We start from the raw sequence: 22,024 nt of genomic DNA, 5'->3' as shown, positions 1-22,024 counted from the left end.
AGAGGATGTTCCTACAGTGTGTTCTGTGTGGATAATGAATGACTCCCATCAGCCAACTCATCTACTCCTCTCCTCTCTCCTCCTCTCTGCTCGGCAGCTACATAATTAAATTTCTGCGTCGGGACAGAAATAACCTTAAACGTCGCTCAGAGCTCGACTCTGCAGCTCTGCCTCCTCCTGAACCGAACCGCTGGAAACATCTGCACGTGCTTCACTCGCGGCAGCGTCAGTCCAGAAACCTTTATTCAGTCTGACAGTTTAACAGCCGACACACAGAGCCCCGCTCCGCTCCCACAGAGTAAAAACATGTAAACAGGCTACATATGGCCGAGGGAGTGAATGTAGGGCGGCGGGCCGGTGCAGCAGTGGTTACACTGTCACCTCACAGCGACGAGGTCCTGGGTTCAAGTCCACCACACGACCTTCCAGGAGTGTTTCCAAACACACACACAGAGGGAGGAGATGAACAAAATCATGGGAACAAATCCAGAGTGTGTTCACATCGACTGTGAAATCTGAGCGTGAATTTTTGAACTCATCTCTGACAGGGACAGCTGTATGACATGAACCAGTGTTACAGCATCCATAAGCTCTGTCCTGAGAGGAGACTTTAAAATACAGAAAACTCTACAGACACATATTGATCCTGAACAGAAATAAGGATCTACTGAAGGGTGCTTCACAAACCAAAGTCAGAAACACCTGCAAATGCATCATCAAATCACTTTAAACCAATTCTGTAAAGATGAAGAAACTCGTCTTGGCTTGATACTTTTTTCCATGAACACTTTGATGTGAAACAGAATTTCAATCCTTCACAGTTCCAAAGGTTTGTCTTTTTATTCCAGAGGAAACCTGAACCTGTTTCAGAGCAGAGGAAGAGAACGAGTCCTCTTTTCTTTTTATTTACAGAACTGAAGTAAAACTCCTCTTGTTTTATTACTTCAGGGAGACGCAGAAACAGAAATCCAACATTTCATCTGGAATTGATTTGTTCTGATGTCGTCGGGGTTAAAACTAAGTCTCTGTGAAATGATGAACAGTCACGTTCCTCCACGAAGCAGAACCCAGTCGCACAAAACACCTTCAAATATAAGTCTGAGTTAAGGTTTCCTTAAAATGCTCCTGGCCTTACACTTGATGAATCACTTAAAGTCAGTTAAAGACCTCAGAGACTTCAGCTGGGATGAATCTCTTTACTCCCACATTTGGTGTTTTCTGTAAGATGTTGTTTTTGGACCTGATTTATCTTTCAGTGCGTCATTCCTTTTATTATATTCACAACAGTCTGCTTTTCTTCTCTTCTTTTCCTCTGCCATTTTTTTTTATACCGGCCAACTTTGTGAGACAATAACAGGTGAACAGGTGAGTCCCTCGGCTAAGGTGAAATTAAACCAGAAGTAGAATGAAAGAACTTGAAGTAGAAACTTAAAACTTCGAGCCCCTGATTCCTAAACTGAACGTTTGCTCTGTTCACTCAAAATCTCATCTAAGAATTAAAGATGAAACCATGAACCGCGTGCCTGGTTCTGAATCTGTTCTTAATATTTTGAACCTTCTGTTTCCAGTTGAGACTTCACTTTATTAAACCTCTGACTTATTTCAGTGGAAATATTGTGTTAAAGCTGTCAAACGCTGATCACGCCGGTGCCTCGGCTTTATATTCACCGAGACCATCCCTGACTTTGTTTCATTATTCTGTTCAGAGGAAAAGGATTACTGTCTGTTCTGAGTATTTCCAGCAGCGTTTTTGTTACAGAAATAGACAAACCTTCACAAAAAGCCTGGTGAGCTTTAAATGGGATTTAAATGGTCTCCTGACAGCAGGAGTCCAGCCGACGTTTCCTCAGGCATCTGCTGGATGAAAAACATTCGACTGGGAGGTAAAAGAATACCTGTCACCGCGGTGACGTCTCTGTCTGACCCATCTGTCAGCGCCTCAACAATCAGACAGGATTCAGAGCTGCAGAGCCTCAAAGCCTCAAAGCTGCAGAGCTGGACTTTAACTCTGCTGCCTGCGTTTTAACAAAGTCAGGTTCAATGAGAAATAACTGATGAAGAAATAAAATAAAACCCAATGTATTCATATTCATTAACACACACACACACACACACACACACACAGATATTAGGGGGGATTGTGTGGTTTTAGTCGTGTTGCTTTGGGATTTATCCTGCAGAGCAGAACAGAGCTGTTCTATTGTTCAGCTGGATTACAGTGAGGCTTAGGCTTATTGTCTGTGTGTGTGTGTGAGTGTGTGTGTGGGCCTACATGTGCTGCGATGCGTTGGGGAAGGCGGTGCTGTACTGCGGTGCTGAGTCTTCAGGTCCGTGCGGAGCCGCGTGGCTCAGGACCATCAGAACCGGCCTGTGGGGATAAACCCGCTTAGAGGATCGGAAATACCGGATGGACTCGGCTGTGATCAGGTCGGTCAGGTAGTCCTGGTAACACACAAACACAGGGAAATATTATTGTATGTTGTTATTAATGTTGCAGGTTATTTCATCCATTAACTGAAGAGTTCACTTTTATGATTTTCAAATTAATTCTTGAGAATTTCGGAGAAGTTTCCTGGAAAGATAATTATCAATAAAACAGTTCAATTAAAACTTTTCCAGTGAATTAACTCCAGTGCTGGTTTATATAACACACAGTCTTTTCATCAGAGCCAATCAGATACACACACACAGTCCAACAAACAGCCTTTATTTCAAATCAATTCCTTTTTTCTTGTTAACCATCATCTCTCCCAAACAGACCTTGAACATTTATTTAATCTTCTGTATTTCCCTCTGTTTTATTTCAGTGTAAAAATCAGAGAAACAAAGGTTTAAACTGACTAAACATCAACCAGGACATTTTTAATGTTTAACTCTATATTTGAAATATTAGTGTGCTGCATGTTTTCTGACAGTATCCTCAGACAGGAATCACTGGCAGCACATGCAGTCGTTACTCGCGACAAAACCACTCGTTTTAAGTGCTGCAGTTGGTTGAAAGCTGGATGTGAAGTTGATTTTGTTGTTGGTCAGTGAATCCAGTCTGAACCCTCTGACAGAGCAGATCGATACAGACCAATGAGTCCAGGAAAATACAGGAGCTCCAGCTGCTCTGATTAATGAGATCAGACGATGCTGTGAGTGACAGAGGAGGAGAGGCTGACAGACTGTGTGTGTGTGTGTGTGTGTGTGTGTGTGTGTGTGTGTGTGTGTGTGTGTCCCTGCCTGTGGGTACTGAGCTCCGTGTTTCTCTCGGACTCCGTTGCGACTCATTGTGTAGTTGTAGAAGCGGCTGTTCTTCACCAAGCCGAGCCACTCCCTCCACCCGGCGGGGACGTACGAGCCGTTATACTCGTTCAGGTACTTCCCAAAGAAGGCTGACACACACACACACACACACACACACACAGAGGGAGGGAGGGAGGGAGGAGCTTTATATCCTGGTCAATCACAGATTTAATAAAAGCCTTTAGCCTCTGTGTGTGGGAGTGTGTGTGTGTGTGAGTGTGTGTGTGTGTGTGCTCTTACCTGTCCTGTATCCAGTGTTGTTGAGGTAGACCCCGAAGGTCCGCGGCTCGTGCTGCCGTTGCCATGACAACGAGGAACAGTTCTCGTTGTTGGTGTAGGTGTTGTGGTTGTGGACGTACCTGGAGAACACAGGCAGACATTTTGACTGTTACATGATGCGTTCACAGACCTCAGCAGATCACAGTTTTTCTGACCTGGGAGTGTTCACACATTATTCCAGCCTCAGTGCTAACCTTGTAGCCCCACCAGATAAACAGAGGTATAAGAGATGCTCTGGTCATTCCTCACTCCTCACTACAGCCACACTCCTGCATCTGAGCCCACAGACGACATCCAGTCAGTTTGGATGATATATATATATATATGTCTGTGGGAATCGTCCTCGCTGTCGCAGGCTGAGCTTGGACTAAACTTGGACTCTAGGGACCTCTCAGCTTTAGATGTGGTCTGATGTCTGTAGATCTGCTCTGCTGGGTATTTTAAAGCTTTAAACTTCTAAACTCAAGAGACACAAGAGACAGATTCAAAATGAACTGTCACAAATGATTCTTTGGAAGCTGAGATATCTTCATTTTTATCCCCTGGTTTGTGTCTTTCATTGGAGTCTGCAGGGACTTACTTCCCAGTGAGCATGCTCGAACGTGACGGACAGCACATGGGCGTGGTCACGAAGGCGTTGGAGAAAGAAGTCCCACCCTCCTCCATGATGCGGCGAGTCTTGTTCATGGCCTGCATCGAGCCTACAGAGAGAGAGAGACTGTCAGAGTCTGCACGTAACCAAACCCTGCCCTCAGACTCTGACCAATCACAGACCAGCACTGATAACAGCTGTTACCCAGCTCCAGGTCCTGGTCGTCGGTCAGGATCAGGATGATGTTGGGCCGGATGTTGCGTCTGTCTCTCTGGAGGCGGGGCTTCAGGCGCTGGGCGGACTGGAAGTGAGCGTGGCTGAGCGTCGCCGAGACGAACAGGAAGAGGAGGAGCCGGGCCGCCATGGCCTTTGACCACCTGACCTCCCCACAAGATCAACCAATCAACTGCTTCCCCTGTGGAGCCTCAGAGCCTGGGACAGAAACAGACAGAGTCCAGTTTAACAGTCGACACTTCCTCCCCCCGTCCGTCTCAGTTCCACACCACTTCCTATTCCTGACGTCCTGCTGCTACTGAAGCAAACACGGTGTTATTATTATCATCATTCTTATTCTTATTGCAGGAGTGTTTGGGTGAAATGAGGCGGCGGTACGTGACGCGCTGCGGCCATGTTGAGGAGAACGTCCAAGACAAAATAAAAACACTGCAGGAATTTTGGTCCAAATAATTGTGGGAGAACGTGACCGGAGGCAACACACACACACACACACACACACACACACACACACACACACACACACACACACACACACACACACACACACCAGCAGCAGCAGCAGTCTTTTGTTTTGCTGATAATAAAACACCAAAATCCTATCAGTCACACTGACACAGAACACAGCAGGAATATGTGTGTGTGTGTGTGTGTGTGTGTGTGTGTGTGTGTGTGTGTGTGAGCCCACAGCAGGGTGTGTCATGCAAATTAGCCAATAATCAAAACAGAGGAGGTTCACACACAGATGAGGTATGTGTGTGTGTGTGTGTGTGTGTGTGTGGAGCTCTCATGTTAAAGTGGTCTGGTGACTCCAGCTGTTAATAGACTGAGATTACACACAACCAGCTGGGAGGAGGAGAGAGAGGCTGGTCTCCCTCCTCCTCCTGGTCCCTGTTTCTCTGTGAGTGGACTCACATCAGCACCACACAACCTCCACCCAGCAGTGATGCTCCAACTCTGCTGGTGTCACATTAAAGGACAGTAAATACAACATTTCTCATCGGTGAAGTCAAGCCTCCTGCTGCTCCCACGATCCTGCTCGACGGCTGTTCTTCCATTTAAAATGTATTAGTCTTATTGTTATTACTGTCATTACTATTACAATATTACTTACATCTCTATGTGGAATCTGTATTCGGCCATGTTCTCTTCACTGAGTTCTGTTTGTCCTCTCCACTGTCGCCTAGTGCTGCTCATGGAGGGAACTGTTGGGTCTCTGTAAATATCATAATATAAAGTCTGCGATCTGGACCTCGAGATGATGTCTGTTGTGATTTGGTGCTATATAAATGAAAACTGACTTGACTTGAACTGACATTTAAATAAAATGAACGCAGTGAAAGTTGATTCAAACCTACATCAGACTGGTCTGACCTTTAAAGGGTTATAGATCCACACAGGTGACAAATTGAAAAGAAAAACCTGGATAAACGAGTGGAGAAATGCAGATATTGCTGGTGTTGTGTCTATAAGGAAGGACACACTGTGAAGATGTATCCCTGCACCATGGCTCAGCAAGAAAACACAGCGAGGGAATTTTGCATTAAAAACAGTCGACGATGACAAATGACCTCAAAATACAAGAGAAAATAAAGTGCAGGGAGAAAAGAGCTTATTCATTACCTCCAATCAGATAATATAAAACACCATTCACAGTATCAGAGGCATACTGTGTGTAGTTACTGCCACGCTTATACATTTCCTCAGTTATTTGACTAATGGACCAAAATATCTGAGAGGTTTCTACTGGCGAGACTTGCTGTTATTGTACAGTGGAAACAGGCTTCACTGACTTCATTTGAATGTTAAAGTTAAAAAGGTTCTGAGGACGATCAAGCCTGAGGAGATTAGATACCAGGATTTCTCCAGGATTCAGTATCATTTATTCTTTCTGAAGACATTGTTCTGTCCAGTGTCTGCTGTGAGTAAATGTTCATAAAACTGCTTAGAAATCTGCCTTACGACTGCAGAACCTGCCTGAGACTCATCAGGTTTTTCAGTTTTCCTCAGTACCACAGCGATCCTGACCCAACACTACAGCATTCTTTAACTAAGGAATCAGACGATGAACCAACATCTGGATGGAGCAGAGCGATCCAGCTGTTGGCTCCGCTCAGCCCAACATGTGTTCTGTCCTGCGGTGACCCTGCACTGTGTTTTAACCCAACAGTAATCCAGTTCACCATGTTTATATTATGTCACACAGCCTCATTATGAAACTGACCTGAGACCAGACTAACCCCCGACTCAACCTACAGGATTATTCTTCTGTCTCAGTCTGGGTCACGGTCCAAATCCACATTCAGCTCTTTAACGTTTGTCTCATCATCAAGAAAAAGAAAGAGATCAGCAGCTCCACAACCTGAGCATCAAACTCATTTACAGCACAATGTGACTGATTACTGATTAACACTCACAAGGCTAAAGGACGTTTTTTCTTTACGGCGGACTTGAATTTAATGTGATTTACAAATGAATCCCCATGTGACTGAATTTCTGAAATCCAGCTGTAATCATTAACCTGCATTTATAAGATTTGGGCAGATTAAGCCTCGACTGTGAAATAATGATTTTTCCAGTCTGTTTCAGGCTGTATTGGAGCTTGGCTGTGGAGCAGTTTTGTTGTTTGCCGACTGAGTGATGTTCAGAAAAACAACGTTTTAAAATTCAGACAGCATAAAATATAACTCTGGTGTTTCTGAACCTGGGCCTTATTTCTTCATATTTTTAGGTGTAAATGATTGATGGGACAAAAATCTTTGGAATCTGAAAACAGCGAACCCAGCCACCGCCAAAAAACAGTGCATTTGTCAGCATCAGAGTCCGTCCACTAAAGTTCTTGTTTTTGTCACTGACAGACTCAGATTGTTCTTCTCAGTGTCAGACAGCATGATGAGAGGATTCCTACAGAGTCAGAGCTTTTTATTAAAGAGGAAGATCCTTTAGTTTAACCAGAAACATCTCTATATATCTCTACCAGACTCCACTGACAAAAACAGGGATTTAACCAGGAGCTGCTGGAATACCACTGCCTCCATCTGTTAGTGTGTCTGTGTTACTGTGTGACTTTCAGTGGTATATGGGAATATTTCTGTAATGTTATGACGAGAGGCTCCGATGTTGTTTTACACCCAGATAAAAATCGAAGCATCACTTCAGGCAGTCATAAGAATTTACTGATGACGTCATTTGTTTAAAATGGTAATAATGCAACTAAAAACAACCATTTTTTTCTGTCAGGCTTCTACAGGGCCCCTCTCTGTGTCCGGACCCTGGGTAATTAGCTCCACTATTCTCCCTGCTACAGCACCACCCCTCATTAATCATTTCCACCGTAGCCTCCAAAATTATCTACCTGGAAAAAAAGGAAAAAGGAAATGAAAAGAACCCAAGTGTCTGAGCTGGCAATTCACCAAGCACTAATATTATCAAATGTCCTGAGTGTTGGCTGAGATATATTTGAGCTGGAATATTTACTTTAACAGACAGATGAGCTGCAGTCGTTACAATCTCATCAGACCAGACAACCACAGGCTCAGCCGCCGCATCTTTACAACCTCAAACACACGTCGCCTCTTTAACAGTCCTGGGAGCATTTCATATTATTTTCTGGTCTGTTCTGCAGAGGGAGCTTTGAGTTAAACTAATACATTTAAGAGGTTTTGGTTCACTGGTTGGAGGTGAGAGCGTTTTCAGTGCTGTGATTTCAAGCTGCTGAAAATAAAGCAGCTGTTTTGAATCCTGATACTTTCTTTTCATTTGATATTCATGGAGTCCAGCCTGAAAATAAAGCTGCTGCTCTTGATTCCAGATAGTTTGTTTTATTTGATATTCAGAGCTTTCCTCTGAGAACGCTGAAATATTATATCCTCACCTCAGCCTGAGGAGTCTGCAGTTCAACAGTAAACATACAAAGAGCACACACAGAAAGACCGGGGAACAGGAGAGCTGAAGAATATATAATACAGTTCCCTTAAATTCTAACCTGAGCAGAAATAAGATCCACAGTCTGTCTTCTATAGATGAACCTCTACATTTGACGTCTGAGGTCAACAGACATGTTTAAGGGCCATTTAAGGTTTTAATTTAAGGGAAAGCTGAGAGACTTAAGGTACAACTGTGGCCTTTTCAAGCATTTTGACATAAAAACAGCTTTTTTATAGGCAGAAGAAAACGACCATGAACACAAAACTTTACACACACTATGTGGCCAAAAGTATGTGGACGCCTCTATCCTGATGGATGGGTCAAGATTTGTTCATTTCCATTACACAGAATTGTAAAAAAAAAAAAAAAAAAAGAAATAAGCAAGGCAGCTAAATTATCACAGCTGCAGCTGATAATACCAGCACTTCATATCATCTTAATTATCATCACTGCAAATTATCCTGAGACATCGTGATATTATTTTGAGGTTATATCACCCACTTCCAATCACAGCTACAAAACACGAGCTGCTGAGCTGCAGTCAGTGTGACTCTGATCCCAGGGAGTTAAAGTTAAATTGTGGAGGGAAGTTCTCAGAGAACAAAACGACTGTGAGGAGGTGCAGTGGTTTAAAACTCTGCTGATCTTCCTGTTTCAGAACAACACGTGTTTCCATTCAAATTGTGCCTAAAAACATCTGAGAAGAAAACACAGTAAAAATCTTGAACTATGATAATATGATGCTGCTGAGGTGGAAAAGTTGCTGTATTGATAGAAAGTAAAGTGCAACGGACACAGCAGCAGTGACTTCACTGATGAAAACATCAGCTCTCTGAGGAGCGATGAGGAGATTTGTTTTTCATTATCTGAGTTTTGACTGAAGCTCTTCTAATGACCTCATCCTGTGGCGTCTTCTTCTTCTGCAGTGGTTTAATGTCACCAACTGTTTATGTTGATGAACCAAAATTTGCATAACAGCAGTGGATGGAAACGTGCATTCATTTGCATTTTTCTTTTGCCAATTTTTGCTCTAGATTTGGATGGAAAGCTGCACAAAGCCACGTTCATAAAGAGATGTCTTCCCAGTCTGGAGTTGAAGAACTTGACTGTTCTGCACCGAGTCCTGACCTCAGTCTTGGTCCAGCACCTTTGGGATGAACTGGACTGTGAGCCAGACCTGATCACCAGCATCAGTGTTGGACTGATGACTGAACCTGCAGCAGGTTCAACATCTGATGGAAATAATAAAACCAGAAGAGCAGAGTGGCCTGGAATTTTAAGGCGTCCACATACTTTTGTGTATCATCCTATATTATCATACTACATTATGCGTTTGGACACGTGCAGTCACGCTCTCCTGAACTGCGAACAAGAGCTCTGAAAGCCCCGGGGATCATAAATCCTGTCGTCTGTCATCCTGATGCGCCCTCTCTGGCTCCCTCTCCTCGATCACATCTATCTGCTCATTAATATTCATGAGCTGTGGGTGGGCCTTTGGCGCGGATGCAGCTGGCCGCCGAGTGACTCGATATGAAATGTGGTGAATGTCAATAAAGAGATACAGCGGTAATGCAGACCTGCTGTTCCATATTCATTAGTGCTTTTTTACATGCAGAGGGACCAGCAGGGAAATTAAATGTCTCCCAGTGATGAGGTGAAAGGTCACGGTGGCAGGGTGAGAGGTCAGAGGTCAGCTCATTGCTTCCTGCCACACCTCTGAAAAGTAGCCAGTTAGACACAGAATTAAAACTGAGGCGGTTGCCGTGGTAACAGATTAGCCCATTAGTCTGGCTCTGTGGTCTGGACGTACAGTACATCATGTATGTCACCAACAGAAAGATCAATACGTTTGCCAATATTTTGTACTTCTCTTTGATCAATGCGTCAGCTGATATTTCCTGACTGTTATCAATAAACATGTCAGCAGGTATTTACCAGTCACAGTCGTACATTTTTAATCAGCATCGCAGACGATCGTCTCTGATGATCAGACGCTGGGTGAAGGTGGAGGAGGCAGGTGGAGGCCGATGCCGACGTTAATAACCGTAGGTTTGCTGCTGATTCAGCGGTCGGAGCTGCAGCAGTGACAAAGCTCACGGAGAATATGAAGGTAATTAAAAAGCCTAAAGCAAAACATCGATCCATAATCAGTTATCCCTGAGGGCTGTGGGGGAGCTGCAGCTGGAGAGAGGTGGGTACACCCTGGACAGGTCAGCAGTCCATCACAGGGCTGACAGAGAGACACAGGCTGCGGTCAGATGGAAGTTTCCAAACTGACTCTGAGTGTCAGCCATGATCAGAGCTGGTCCAGGTCTCTAAACGTTCAGGAAAGGAGCCTCAGTGCTTCCTGTCTTATCTCCTTCAGCAGTGGAGATACTGGACCTTCCTTTACCAAGAAAGAGAGAATGCCATCCCATAATTCCTATTCCTTTAAATGATCAGAGGCTGATGGAAATCCTTCCTCCTCTAGAAAACACATTCTCTACTTAACAAACATATAAAAAGGTCAAAGGTCCCAGAACAGGAAACTCCATATTTCTGTCTGAATATAATTTCCTCTGGACCCGTCACGCCATTTATTTTTTATTGTTACTTTAATGGTTCAACTTTCTCTACTTGTATTTTCCTTCCTTATTATATTGTTAATGTTGGACAGGAAACCTTACTGGACAGTAGCCTACAGCACTGAGTCTGTCACTGTGTCTTCCATGTGTTATAAATAAAGTTGGTTTTAAAACCGTCTGGAGTCAGTGCACTCACGTTCTCTCAACACTGCGGTTCTCTCTTCCTTCACAAACGTTTTCCATCGAGGACGAGTGATTAGGAAAGGAGATTTTTGACAGTTTGACCGCAGCCTTTCACACATACAGGTGATTTACAGTCACCTGTGTCTCTGGACTGTGGGAGGAAGGACCTGCAGGTCAAACAGAAGCTGCTAAAAACAACTCACTGAAACTAGTTACAAAGTCCAGTCATATTAATGATTGTCATGTTTCCCAATCAGTATTTTTCTGACATTACTCAGACGTACAGGCTGTGGAGTGATGCCTTCAGGACACTGGGCCAGGCACACACACACACACACACACACACACACACACACACACACACAGATGAAACTGATCCATCTGAAACATCTGACTCTGGAGAAAACAGAGCATCTCCCAGAAAACTGTGGCTCCGTTCACTTCTCTGTTTTCTGTACAAAACGTTTTGTGTAGGATTCACGGTGATATCCACTTACAGAATTATGAAGTAGAAAAATAAAACTCTACACTGTTTGCTTCTCTCAGGGCTGATTCAGGACATACAGGAACATAAGTCTTTTTTTACACATTTCTCTTCTCGTCAACAAAACCTCATGTGCAGAGCCACACGTCCAAAAACCAAACAAGCAATATGGAACTAAACTCCGAGCTAAAGTTTCCGAGCAGTTTTATATGTTCAGTAGGAACCAGTGGGTTTGGAGCTGAGACGAACACACGGTTGATTTGAGGCTGAACATGAGAAACAGAATAAAAACAGACTGATCCTTTAGGTCCTGCTGCTAAACCTCTCACTCTCTTTCAGAACAAACCTGAGGAATACATGAGATCAGACTTACTGTAACTGAGCGCTGATTCTTCTTTAACCTGAGGACCAGACCAACAGATGAAGAGTAAAACAGGATTCAGATGAAAAGAGGTCAGAAATATCCTCAAACTCTGCAGAATAACCCGCACACACACTATCACTTCTCTTTTTCTGTTCCTCTTTTTTGGCTCTTTTTCCCTCTTTCACTTCCTCCTGAATGACGCTTTACACTCTCAGATCTTTATTCTTCACAACCTCACTCCTCCTCTTTCTTTTTCTTTCCATTCTTCTTTGTCTTTTCCCTCCTTCAGCCTGACGTCCGCCTTCACTTCAGCTCTGCATCTCTTCTCTTTTCTCTCCCTACCTCGCCCTCATGATGGTCCCTCTGCTGCCTTGCTCGTAGGCTCTGTCCTGTCCGGCACTGAACCGACAACCTCCCTTCGGTTCAGGTCCTGTTGGCTGTTGCCGCGGCGGCAGACATGGTAATAATCCCCGTGGCAACAGCTCTCTCCCCTCGACGACTGCACGCTCTCCCTGTTGTAACAACAGCTGAGCTGCTGCTGCTGCTGCTGCTGCTGCTGCTCGCCCTCCTCCGTCCTCCTCCCCTCCTCTCTCTCTCTCTCCCTCTCTCTCTCTCTCTCTCTCTCTCAGTCTTTTTACACCTCCTGTTCTGGTCCTCCCTGCTCTCCTCTGCTTCTTTCTCTTTTGCTCTATCGCCTTTTCTCCATCTCTTTCCATCACCCCCCGGCTCTAACTCTCCCTATTGTCTCTCTATCTTTTCATCACTCTCTCATCTCACTCTCACTCGTTTCTCTTCAGTTTAGTGTGTGCACAGACAGCTCCATGAGAACGACTGCTTCTCCTTTAGTTGTTGATTTTCAGACACAGGTTCGCTCCATGTGCTCATTAACTCTCTGTCTCGACTCGTTTCATTATCAGAAGAAGAAGGAATGACATCAAAGGTCAAGGGTTAATTGACCTGGAGTCAACACTGACTGCATCAAAGAGGATTTTATTTTTGGGTGTCCAAACCGAGGTTCATTATCCTGTCCACACTTGATCCGGTTAAACTCGTCTCCCAATGTGCTGCCACAGCTCATTTTTACTTTTCTTTTTTACTATTCTTAAAGCAACATACCGTAACTTCACTGAGCAGCAGCGCCCTCTGCAGCCACGAGTGGTAATTCATTCTGTTGGGTCGAAGCCGTTAGGGAGTTTTCATTTACAGAAAACAAAGTCTATCAGTCTGTTCCAAGCTCTGACTGCAGAGTCACACTGCAACTAAAACACAGCTGAACAGTGTATATTACCCATGATCCTCTTCTCCTTCTGGAGCAGGAAGTGCTGTAACAAACACCAAACTCTGTTTCTAACTCTTGATGTTTCTGTCAGATATCAGAGATGAACTCTGGTTTTTACTGATTGAACCTGAAGAACCAGAGTTACAGAGACAGGTGTTCATGGAGCAGAGTGGGAGTGACAGAGGCTCCATCACTGAACCATCACAACGAATCTGAAGCTGAGATTTTAAGGTTAAATGTTACTTTGATGACCAACCTGCCTCTGCTTCCTGTCATTGGTCAGAAAGTCTGAACCATCACACCTGTTATTTTGGTTCAGACCAAACAAGGTAGGTGTGAAACCTTAAATCACTAAAGGAGGATTTATAGAGTGTTACTGATGTACAGTACAGCTACAGAGAAACTACTGTGATGGACGGGGACTGGTCAGTCTCTTTCTCCAACACCAACCTTTATCACAGTGAACGAAACAGCTTCAGCACAGACTCCTCCTCAGTAATGAAGCATGGTGAACTTTCCCACTGCTGCTCTGCATCATAAATGAATAAATCAGTGTAAAAGGTCTAACAGAGCTGCAGCTTGTTCAACTCTCATTTGCCTTTGAAAGTATTACTGTCAGCAGGCTGTTTCTGTTTCTGCTCGAGATGCAAATGATTGCCTATTAATGGATGTTACGAGGTCATGTTCATGTATATCATCCATTGTTACCTGCAGTAGGTTTACAATTGGTCTGTCACTGTATTTGACAGATGAGGTTCAGCTGCAGTCTCTGCCAATAAGGGTCATTATCAGTCATTTCTCTGTGACCTTTTTCGAATAAACCCATCCTGCGATTTATCATTAATCACCAGATTTCGATGATTTGTGCAGTGCATCTTTTTGTTCCAGTCCAAACTAACTGAGCCCCGGCTGTGAATCAGACTCCAGAGTTTCCAGCACACTCTGAGTTTATTTGAGGCTGTTCCTGAGGCTGGTGGAAACACTGAAGTCGTCAGGTTCTCCTGAGACGTCTGTGATATGAAACATCAGCGGGCTGAAAGCAGAGAGGCGATGTACATTTTCATTTGATGCTCCTGTGGAGCCGCTGACATCCTCCTCATCAATAAAGCAGCCGGAGAGCGTCAAAGTGATGAGAGCCATCACTCTGCTGCATCTTCACATCCACACTGCAGATAAATGATTCAGACCTGGACACCGTGTGACTGCTCAAAGAAAACACACACTAAACCTTTACTGTCCAGGTCAACAGCTCGGTGTTTCACACATTATTTTAAAACCTCGTTTGAATTAAACGGAGCCATTTCTGTTTAATGGCCACAGCTGGGAGTCCAAATGAATTCATTGATCTGAAATGGAAACAAAAGGCCGAACTCATCAGTCAGTGTCGGAGTCATTAGCCTCTGTTATTCATCAAAAGACTGTTGGGGGCAATTGTCTCATCCACGAGGACTCTGCTTATTTTCATATTAAACACTGTTACCTAATTAAAGCCAATATTAAACAACTGCTGTGTTCAACATTAAAGTGTTGGACTGAAGAATCCTGATGATGTAGCTGTTCTCGAAGCTCACACTGTGCAAGTTTTAGAAAAACAACTATATCAGTCATTTCCTGTTTCTTCAGTTTCTTTGCAAATTTTAAAATAGAGCCTGTTTTCACCTCTGACCGTACTTCCTGAGCAGGTGAGCAAACAGTCGTATGAGTCACAATTGTAACAGTAATAATAACAGTTAGAGGCACAAGATGAGAAAATATTAATACGAGTTGTTTTTAAAGAGAAACATCCAGCGACTAAAGACGACCTTGGAAGAAAATATCTCACAACACAACCTCTGCTACGATATAACAGACATATGGAGACAACACAGTGGTGTGTATATACAGTATCTACTGTGATACTGTGTTGGAGGATGGTGTCACTGAAATATAAAGAGATCTGCTCTTGCAGCACAATCTCCACCATAGTGACTCCACCTTAATGAAAGAGTTGTCTGGTTCCTGGTCTGGTTTAATACAGAATGTTCAGAGCGGGGGTGTAATGGATCTGGAACCGAGACTGATACAAATGATCACAGTTTTGTATCATGATTGGAGAAGATGGAACCTGAGATTATTATATATCAACTTCAGGCACACTGAACCAAAGCCACCATCTTTCTCTGGACATCAACCTGGTCCTCGTCCACCTCAGACACCTCCCTCTAAAAAGAGCTGCCGTGAATAAACATGCAGCTTCAGAAACCTCTGAACATTCAGCCAGATGAATAGAAAAGTAATTTTTTTTAGGATTCATCCTCTGGGCACCGTGGATGTCCAGAGCAGTAGTTACTGACATCTGAAGGACAAGAACACGATTTCCAAATTGGCCACACCAACAGTGAAAATGTAGAAAACTCATCCAGGTAAATGGATCCACAGATCAAACGGTGAACAGAGACAGAGACGATGGTGTTTACAGCTGATTTAATGAGACGCTCTCCACCAGAACTCAGCTAATGACTGAAAAAGCAGGAATAACGACATGAGAATTAGGCTGGAATATCCCTTTAAGAGCCACTAAGCCCATCTGCTGTTCGCCAACACACACACACACACACACACACACTGCATTTCCAACATGAATAGAACATGAAGACAGAAGCACCATCTAAATACAAGACCTCTCTCTCTCTCATCCATCTCTTCCATATTTACACCACAGGCTCCACCCGCTGCCTCATTTACACCTCTGCTCATCTCTTTAATGCTCTCTCCATCCACACACCTCCCAGTCTGTTTCATCAGCTCCATCACCCTTCACCTCCTTTACATCTTTCATGTTCCATCCATCCAGTGCACAGTATATATACACTATATATACAGTATATATACAGTATATCCATCATCCAGGCTCCGTGTGGATGTGAGCAGTCAGACCATCACATGAAACACAGCAGAGAACTGGGGTGAAGCTGATGTCTGTGGAGTAGGATGAAGTCCTGACACCGACCAAAACCAAAACCACAAAGCACCAACTGTTTTCAATCAAAAATATTCGAGTTTCAGTATCAGCATCCTTCATTCAACTTTCCTGAGCCTTAACCAAACAGACTCTGGATGTGAACCTGTTGTATACTCGTCACATTTCCATGAAATTTGCTTTGGGTGTTTGGTGTCCACAGGGGATGAATCGCAAAGAAGCAAAGCAGCATCAGGATGAAATTCCCATTTGTACGCAGTGATACTCTGACAGGCAGACGGCCATGAAAAGCACCGAGGTCTTTTAACCTCCTCAGAGAAAGAATCCAGTTTTCACACGTTCAAACAGCTGAAGAGACCAACAGCACGAGCAGCTTCACATCCTGATTCAGAAAGTTCTCTCTCACGACATGATGCAGATGTTTCACTTTAAACCAACATTTCATCCTGTAGTTTGATCGACTCGCAGAATCAACACCAATCTACAGTTACAGCTGTTAAATCAGACGTCTGTTAACAGCTGCAAAGTGAAGCCGCCGACAGGTCATGTGACAGCAGACGAGCTGCACAAACAGGAGTCGAGGTACGGTGGCTGTGATGAGCCAATCCAGTTGACACACATTGACACTGAGAGCTGTGTTCGGTGACACGTGCTAACGTCTGTACTCTGACACGTGTGAAAACACAAACACAGAGAAAACACCAGGCCTGTGAAGTCCTAAACCTGCTGAATGGTTAGAGGGATTCTGGGTGTAATGCACAGTTCAGCCTCTAGGAGAAGCTAGCAGAGAGTTAGATGTTACATTTTGTTTAATGTTCAGTTTCCTGCATTTTCTGGTTCCATAAACGCAGCATCACCACCCAGTGCACATGTTAACATTACAGACTGTACATGTCTGAGCTAAAAGAAACATGGCAGAGAGAAGAAAAGGTGAAGAAAGACAGAGACTGAGACAAAAACAGAGAAGGAAATGAGGCGAGGAGGAAAGAGAGGAGAGGAAAAGAGGAGGACTGGTTAAAAAGGAGGAGAGGAAGACAGATACGGAGGAGAAGAGGAGAAGAAAGGAGAGAGTGAAGGAGACGAGTTATCAGACTAATGAACTCCTCTTATCTGGCAGCTCGGCTGAATGACGAGCAGAGACACAGATGGAGGGAGTGACAGAGAGACTGATAGACAAGTCTTTTGTCCTCGGGTGAGAAGCTGCTCCTCTCCAACACAAACTGACTGATGAAATGAAACGCTAATGAAACAACTCTCACACATCAGAGTCTGCTCTGTTGTTTCCTGTTACAACATCACACGACCCAGCGCTCCACTGAAGAGACGTGTCGCTAATAAAAAAGAAATGACTCATCTGATAACTTCTATTATTATTCATCCTGACTCTAGAGTCCACACTGACCATCGTCATAATGCTGCATCGAAACCAGCTCGATCACAGTGAACCGACTCAGTCTGACATGATTCAGTCTGCTTCACTACAAACCTTTCTCTTTCCTGAAATCAGAAAAAGTTTGAACGCAGTGAGAAAATCTCCAAAGACTTGTCCTCATGTCCTGCTCAGCACGTACACATTCACACACAACTGAGCACTGGGTTTGTATTTTCAAATATAATGAAACCTTTTTAGTCCAAGCATCATAAAGTACACACAGTTACAGGGTTGAGACACACTGAGCTTCACCCTACGCACCTGGACACCATACATGGCAGAAGAACGTCCATGAAAACTAAATTTACAAAACAGAAGATGTCTGCACGAATGAATCAATAATCCAATATAATGACGTGTCAGTGTTTCAATTTAAATAAAGATCTGTGGGTCTGAACGACGAGTCTGTATCAGCCACAATAACTGCACGTTCCTGTGTGTGTGTGTGTGTGTATTTGTGTGTGTGTGTATTTGTGTGTATGTGTGTATTTGTGTGTGTGTGTGTATTTGTGTGTGTGTGTGTGTGTGTACAGGTGAGTTGTGTTGGCAGGCTGCCAGGAGGTAATTACTGCCTCCATTAGAAAGCTGTGATCATGTTAAACACTCACCTCTGACACACACACTAGCTTGTGTGTGTGTGTGTGTGTGTGTGTGTGCCCTCAGCTGAGAAACTAAAAGCTGTCATTCTGTGTCATTAACTTGACTCACAGCAGCACCTCCAGCTCTGACCTCTGACCTCTGACCTCTGACCTGACAACATGTTATTTCAACCATAATCACATCACCACCATCACTTTTATCAGATATCAGGTTTAATAAATAATAATACATATAATAATAATAATAATAATACAATACACAATAAATAATAAATCAGCTGTGTCTCTGTGTAACTGTGGTTGTTCAGGTTGGATCTCCCTCTAACTGAGTGAGAGTCAGCAGCTTAAACTGCTGGAATCAGACCAGAGAGTTCAGAGTGAAGCTGAACTGGTAGATCAGTTAAAAACCAGAGTCCATCTCTGAGATCAGCTCCACTGCTCTGTATTCACTGTTACTGCAGCACTGATTTGGCTGATCGAGTCCTCACTCTGTGTGTGTGTGTGTGTGTGTGTGTGTGTGTGTGTGTGTGTGTGTGTGTGGTGTGTGTGTGTGTGTGTGTGTGTAAGCTCCTTTCAGGCAAACAACAAAAGAGCTTTCAGATTCAAATCCAGTCCTACGACATCGATGATGGAGAGAGTTTAGAAAAAAAAACAAACAACAAAAAAAAAAAAAACGTCCAAGTGAGAAGAGAGAGAGTCCAAAAAGAACATCTCTCTCTCTCCTGACTCTTTTCTAGTGACGCTGTCATGGCAACTGTGCATGATGCTGATTATTATGGGCTGCTGTGAGATGTGGACTAATGAAGGCGAGAGAGCAACTACAGACAGTGACTGACTATCTATCTATCTATCTATCTATCTATCTATCTATCTATCTATCTTTATGGTTTGACCTCCGCTGCCTCTCCTTCAGTCCTTCAGTCCTTCAGTCCTTCAGTCCTTCAGTCGTCCATGAGACCAGGACCAGTTCACTCCACATGATCTGATCTGCTAACTGATCTACACGATCATGAGAGAAAATGACATTATTGTTCTGACTCTGTTTCCATCTGAGTTTAGTAGTTTGGTGACTCTGACTCAGGTGCTTCTCCTTTCAGGGGCGAGTTCTAGAGAAAACCTTCAGCTGATGCTGATGATTTAACCACTGAGGCTTCATCCTCTGGGGAGCATGAATATCCAGCAGAGCAGAGCAGAGATGTTTGTGAGGAGATAATTGGTCAAAGCTGAACCACGACTCACGCTGAGCTGCCACGGCACAAATGGTTTTCCAGGACGGCACGGTGAGGTAAAAGGCTTCTGACCTTTGATTACATGTTGGAAATGTGCTGTTCCCACAGACCACAGACAGAGAGCAGTGGAAAGCTTTTAAAGTGACGCAGCAGCAGCAGGAAATTTTAGGTTTGCACCAGAATTTCTCTGAGCCGTAGAGCTGTGTTACAAACACACACACATCATCCTGCTGCGCCAAATACTCACTACAGCACCAGATGTGGATTAATGCAACGCATCGTGACATTGAATGAAGATGCACAGCCCTATTAATTAGTGTGTGAAGGACATCACTCCACCAAAATCTGATCTGTTCATCCTTGAGTCCAAGAAAATGTTTGTACCAAATTGGAGGAAATTCCCTCACGGTGTTACGGAGATTTTTAAAGCAGCCAATGGGCTCAGAGCTCAGAGCCACAGATGGAGTACACACTAAACATCATGTTGTGGGATATTAACACATCGCAGTCTTTGTTGATGTGAGTGTAAATCTTGCAGAACAAAGAAGTGGAGACTTTAATGAGCTGTGTGCTGCTGTGTGACTGAGATCTGGATGGATCCTCGGTTCAGTCCCGCAGACTTCAAACACAGAAAAACCAACATGAGAGAAAATCAAACCAAACATTTCTGATCATCGTTCGTTCCGATGGAACCGGTCACGTCACGAGAATCCATTTACTGTCAGGTCTGGACGTTTCCATGTTTACTTCACATCATCAGACATAAAACCTTCAGACGTGCTCTGTGTTGTTTTTAACAAATTGCAGATGTTGATTGGTGTGAAAGCTTCTCCTCCCACCACAGTCTGAGAAACACAGCGAGCCGTCAGCTCGTCAGATCAGACCCAGGCAGATGGCGAGGCTGTCGGCTCGTCTGCTTTTAGGGGAAGAGGAAACTGAACTTGACACAAAGACACAAATTACAGACAGATGAAAGTAAATAATAGTTCTGTTTGTCGCGGCGTCTTCCAGCCTGCCGTGAGGAGGAATCAGACGCCACGAGGACATTTTGTTTTCTCCTTGTTATCTCCGTCTGGACTCTGTGGACCAACAGACTAAAAAACAACTCAACAACAAACTAATTCTTTCCTCCAGTACAAACGTTCCCTTCATTCATGTTTCAGCCTCACTGGTTTTGGATTCTACTGTTTTTCCATTAAAAATAAAGAAATTAAAAAAGAACAAACAACACACAATATGTCATTTTCTGCTGCTCTGTTGTCCCTCAGTCAAAACTATAACAAAAGGTCCAGTTTAAGCTGTGCAAAGTGTGGGATCATGGGAGTTGTTGACAGAACAAACAGAGCAGCTGATTAAATCCAGTAAAAATCATCTCTGGACAAATTGGTTGCTGCTAACGTTAGCTCAGCTTGTTTCTGTGATAACTTCAGATCCAGACGTCTGACGACTAAAGTCCTTCATCTGGTTAAAAACCAACAGGATCTAAAAAGAATATCGTAAAAATGAGACTGGATAATTTTGAGACACTGACACCAACAACAGGTGAAATGAAACGGGCTGTTTCCCTGATTCAAATGACTGATTTCTACTTTGAAAATGACTGGAAACATTTGGTCTACTTTTTTTTTTAATAGATATTTTAAAGTGGAAAAGTTACGGATTAAACCTTTAAGTAGCTGGTTGGCTGGTTGATTTCTGACACCACTGGTTTGTGCTGTTTAGGTAACCATCTGTTTCACCCAGTGATGTCTGGAAAACCTGGAAAGTCCTTGAACAAAACTTCCAGAATCCTCAGAGACTCCACTGAACATCCGGATGGCGATGCACAATAAAAAATAATCTTCACATATTTGTTCAGTGAAGTTTATTTTCCAAGCAAAGACAGAAGTAGCTCCACCTGCTGCTGCAGACTGATTCGCTCACCAGCTCTGGAACAAGCGAGTAAACAGATCCTGGCTTGAGATCGGTTTTGTCCACAGCTGCCTCCAGGGTCAGGAATGAACGTCCTGCATGAGTTTCACAGCAGAAGACCACAGGAGAATATTCAGCTCTTGTTGTCGGGACGACGGTTTGAAACACAGCGTGGATCAAACGGCTCATTATTACACCTCTGACAAATGAAAGCAAACCAGAGAACAGCAGTGAACCTCTCACTGAGCGGCTGTGCAGCTGAGCTGGATCCACCCACAGCTGACATGGCCCCCGGACGTCTGCTCTGCAAAACCCTGCGACTGATGAAAACCTAATTTGACAAGAGTTTCACCTGGATTTTTGCTCCTTTGCAGCATCACTCACGCTGCAGTGTGAAGTTACTGACTCCACTCCACAACAACACGAGCAGGCAGCTGGAACCGGCCCGATAAAACAGCAGGAGCACGAAGACAACACCCGGGTTTCAGGTTCTGATCATTTAAAGAGGAAGAGAGGAAGAGGAGGAGGAGAAGAGGAAGGAGAGGAAGAATGGGAGAGTTTCCAACTTGTGCAGTGACGGAGCCACTGAGGCGCCGCAGAAACAAGATCCACTGAGAGAGAGAGCGCAATGGCACACTACAGCCCACTGGGCCTCTGGCATCATTTGGCAGAGTGTGTGTGTGTGTGTGTGTGTGTGTGT

General features: G+C 44.0%; 1 protein-coding gene across 12 annotated transcripts in view; it reads right to left on the bottom strand.

Annotated features, from left to right (window-relative positions):
* sulf2b (sulfatase 2b) overlaps window positions 1-22,024 on the bottom strand; it is a 65,250-nt gene that overhangs the window by 17,908 nt on the left and 25,318 nt on the right. For 10 of the 12 annotated variants that reach the window (XM_018689665.2, XM_018689670.2, XM_018689675.2 and 7 more), the window contains 5 exons: window positions 4,364-4,591; window positions 4,148-4,268; window positions 3,529-3,647; window positions 3,226-3,377; window positions 2,273-2,442 (listed from right to left, as the gene is read on the bottom strand). In XM_018689665.2, coding sequence (XP_018545181.1) covers window positions 2,273-2,442; window positions 3,226-3,377; window positions 3,529-3,647; window positions 4,148-4,268; window positions 4,364-4,523 — 722 coding nt within the window. In that variant the 5' untranslated portion in view covers window positions 4,524-4,591. Of the gene's footprint in view, window positions 1-2,272; window positions 2,443-3,225; window positions 3,378-3,528; window positions 3,648-4,147; window positions 4,269-4,363; window positions 4,592-11,924; window positions 12,921-21,676; window positions 21,816-22,024 lie in introns of those variants that run through there. The other 2 variants (XM_051071504.1, XM_018689668.2) reach the window with 2 other exon arrangements.

Source organism: Lates calcarifer, linkage group LG6 (genome assembly GCF_001640805.2).
Source record: "Lates calcarifer isolate ASB-BC8 linkage group LG6, TLL_Latcal_v3, whole genome shotgun sequence".
NCBI classification, from domain to species: domain Eukaryota; kingdom Metazoa; phylum Chordata; class Actinopteri; family Centropomidae; genus Lates; species Lates calcarifer.
This window is presented reverse-complemented; position numbering and strand designations above follow the sequence as displayed.